This window comes from Solanum tuberosum, unplaced genomic scaffold, assembly GCF_000226075.1.
Source record: "Solanum tuberosum cultivar DM 1-3 516 R44 unplaced genomic scaffold, SolTub_3.0 scf00533, whole genome shotgun sequence".
Taxonomy (NCBI): domain Eukaryota; kingdom Viridiplantae; phylum Streptophyta; class Magnoliopsida; order Solanales; family Solanaceae; genus Solanum; species Solanum tuberosum.
In genome coordinates this window covers 165,650-169,002 of record NW_006239459.1, presented here as the reverse complement: position 1 = coordinate 169,002, position 3,353 = coordinate 165,650, and the positions used below count along the sequence as shown (strand labels likewise).

Genomic DNA, 3,353 nt, shown 5'->3' with positions numbered 1-3,353 from the left:
CACTTTTAATTCAAAAATAAATCTAAACCATCAATATCAGAATAACTATTACGTGTTAAAGAAAGTTCAAGGTTAAGACAATATTTTTAAATTTTTCATCATCTAGTGATCTCAATATTTTACCACTAGATAAGAAATCAAACATATTTCCATATGCTTCGATTGGTTCAAATCTATTTTGAAGTGAAAAAATAGTTTGATCTACTCTACATATATAAAGCAATCAACTCTAAAAGATTCTTCAAGGGACTTTGTGATTTCGCTATCCGTATTTTCATCAAATTGTTTCATACGAAATTCAAGTTTATTTTCATCTCATATACAATTTTCTTAGTAGAAATCATAACACTCATAGTACATATAATTTAAATTTTTTTAAATATATATAAGTAATTATTTTTCAAAAATGGGGGCCCCAAAATATATGGGCCCCCAAGCGATGACTTTAGTGGCCTAGGGGTTGAGACGGCCCTGCTCACATCCAACCTCTCTAATATACCCTAATAGATACTACCTACTCCCTCCTATCCATTTTAATTAGTTGTCATGTTTACCTTTTGCATACTCGTTAAGAAAACATTTGCTAAAATGCTGAGTTGACTAAACTACCCTAATTAATCCTTTGATCTCAATTTAACTCTTCCATTCACTATTTTAATCTCTTTCCACATTTTATTAGAGAAATGACAAAAGTGAGAAAAAAATATTTTCTATCTTGATTATATTATTATCAATTATTTTTAGTAACCATAACCAACAAATTTAAGTAGAGACTAGCTATTATGTTGCCACAAGCACACGTGCGTGTAGCGCTGTTATTCATGTGGATGAGATGCAGATCATAAGCATCTTTTCACGATCCTCTTTATAATTAGCTCAAATAAATTCAGTCAACATTATTGATCTACTTCATACTTTAGAATTTAGATTATTGATTTGGTATGTGCCCACCAAATTAGACTTGTAACCCCTATGATTAAGAAAAAAACAAAGTAGAACGTGTACGTAGTTGTTGAAAGCTGGCCGATTCAATCTGAAATGGCATAATACATAAATATGTCATTTAACTTGGTCTCGTTTCACATTCATGCCCTCAAGCTACAGGTGTACACGCGTAGACACTTAAACTTGTATAAAGTTGAACAAGTAGACACATGAATCCTATGTAGCATAATACATGTAGGACACAAATTTCCATATAGGATGCCACGTAGGACATGTGTGTCTATTTGTTCAATTTTATACAAGTTTAAGTGTCTACTTGTGCACGTCCAAAGTTGGAGGACATGAATATGAAATGAAGCCAAGTTAATGGACATGTTCCTTTATGTATTATGCCATCTAAAATCCATACACATATTGAGGGAAAAGACTTACCCATTCACGTACAATGTTTACACAAAATCACATAAGTTTACCATAATTACGTAATCATATATAAGACATATTCATTAATTTGACGTGAACATCGAGTAATTCGCACGATTATAATGAAGTACGGTACCTTGTAGAGAATGTTAATTACCATATGCTACATCTCAAATTATGGCAACAAAAATATTGAATGGAGAATTGCATTATGCAAAATGACAGTATATACTAAATTACTAATCAATAGGCTTAATTAATCAATATTGCAGCTATATACAGTTCAAAATCATGGTGGAAAAATCCTTTTTTCCCTAATTAATCAATACTACTAATCAATCTATTAAATAAAGTTTACAAAACAGAGAGTTTATATGTCACGTCCCGCCACCAAGCGCTGCACGGAGCCTTAGCAAAACTCGACTCTGTGACACTTAGGCTTCAACTGATTTTCCCCTGATTCTAAAAACATGTTCTTCCCCTGTGCATTTATCTACTTTCACAATCCATTTACTTTTCTTCCCTGAAACTCCCAAATTTCTCCCTTTTTTCGCCGTTTTATTACTAGTCACTAACAATCCTTCTCCTATAGGAAGCAAATGAGCATTGAAGCTCTGGCACCTCCACGAATCCATACAAAGCGCGTTGTATCCCAAAACACTCACATTTTCTCCCATCATTCGCGCTCTTTGAAGGATGCCTTCACAGTTGTTGAGGTTACAGTCAATGAGTACAAAATCCGCTTCTCTATAGTCACTCATTAGTAATGTGTTGACATCTCCAGTGACAAACTCAACATATCTCGAGTTGTGCCCTAGAGATTCAATTGATTGGATCAGCTGACAAGCTGATCCAATGATACAGATGACTCGGCCACCTGTCTGGTGGGCTGCAACCACCAAAGCTAACACGGTGGCCGGGTCAGCTGCACCGGCACATGCAACAACCATAAGTTGTGCATTGTTGCCTGCTGCTAGTGCTGAAATGAATTCTGCCATCTCTGGCTCCTTTGCACTTTTTCCCTGAAAAAATTACAAATTTAATATAAGATTAGAAAATGTACAACATTATAAATTGGAAATTGAAGGTAGAAAAGATGTAAGCAAATTAATACTAACCATTTTAATTGCTCTAAGATAGGCGTTGGTAGCATTTTCAGCTGACCAGCAGGCCATTTTTCTTGCTATACTTTTTTTGCCTTGGAAATTTGATTGCGACTCTTGAGTGCCCTGGATAATGGATATGTATTTTTAGCTATATATATAGCATAAAAGATAGGGAAGTAGTTATGGGCAAAGAAGGGTCCAATTGTCCAATCAATGTAGCAACGTCCTAATATGAAGGCAAAACTAGATAAAATAGGCATTTTTTTGTACTACTCCCATCTGTCCAAGTTCCAACAATAGTTGTCAACTATTAACTTGACACAAGAATTAAGAAGCAGTAAATAATAGAAATAACTTTACCAAATCACTCTTAGTATTAAATATAAGTCATCTAAACATGAATAATATTTAATAGCAAGGGTAAAATAAACACAACATGGTAAATTATTCATTGATTTTATAAACTGGACAAGTATTATATTGTTGGACATCCCAAAATAGTATAATGGACAAGTAAAGATGAACGGAGAAAATATTAATTAATTAAAGCATTTAACTTTCATATACACATAAACAATATAACCCTTCTTGGTAGAGGGTTAGGCTAGACCCCTACCTTGTAGATTAATAGAACGTAGCAAAATACATATACGATATAGGAATATGAAGCCTAACCTCTTTGAAAGAGACGAAGGAATTGGACTGTTATAACTTCTAAGAGATATATAAGATACGAGTTATGAGGTCTTTTTAGATTTTACCTTACCACGATTACCCCCACAAAATTTACAAATTATCAGCAATATATATATCATTATATCAAAGACCAATTCATGAGGCTTTATTTCTTCCTAATCCTAAGGTTAGGGATCTTCCTTT

General features: G+C 33.6%; 1 protein-coding gene across 1 annotated transcript; it reads right to left on the bottom strand.

Annotated features, from left to right (window-relative positions):
- Positions 1-1,595: 1,595 nt before the first annotated feature.
- On the bottom strand, positions 1,596-2,615 carry LOC102580837 (uncharacterized). Its single transcript, XM_006365180.2, has 2 exons — positions 2,487-2,615; positions 1,596-2,390 (listed from the first exon to the last, which is right to left on the bottom strand). Exons 1-2 carry the CDS (start codon positions 2,541-2,543, stop codon positions 1,803-1,805), a joined length of 645 nt encoding a protein of 214 aa, XP_006365242.1. The 5' UTR covers positions 2,544-2,615; the 3' UTR covers positions 1,596-1,802.
- Positions 2,616-3,353: the final 738 nt, after the last annotated feature.

Bases quoted from the DNA above. Each gene is read 5' to 3' on its own strand.
- LOC102580837 (XM_006365180.2), bottom strand. From the start codon at position 2,543: ATGGCCTGCTGGTCAGCTGAAAATGCTACCAACGCCTATCTTAGAGCA. The intron at 2,391-2,486 runs GTTAGTATTAAT...TAATTTTTTCAG, and splicing joins ATCTTAGAGCAATTAAAATG to GGAAAAAGTGCAAAGGAGCC.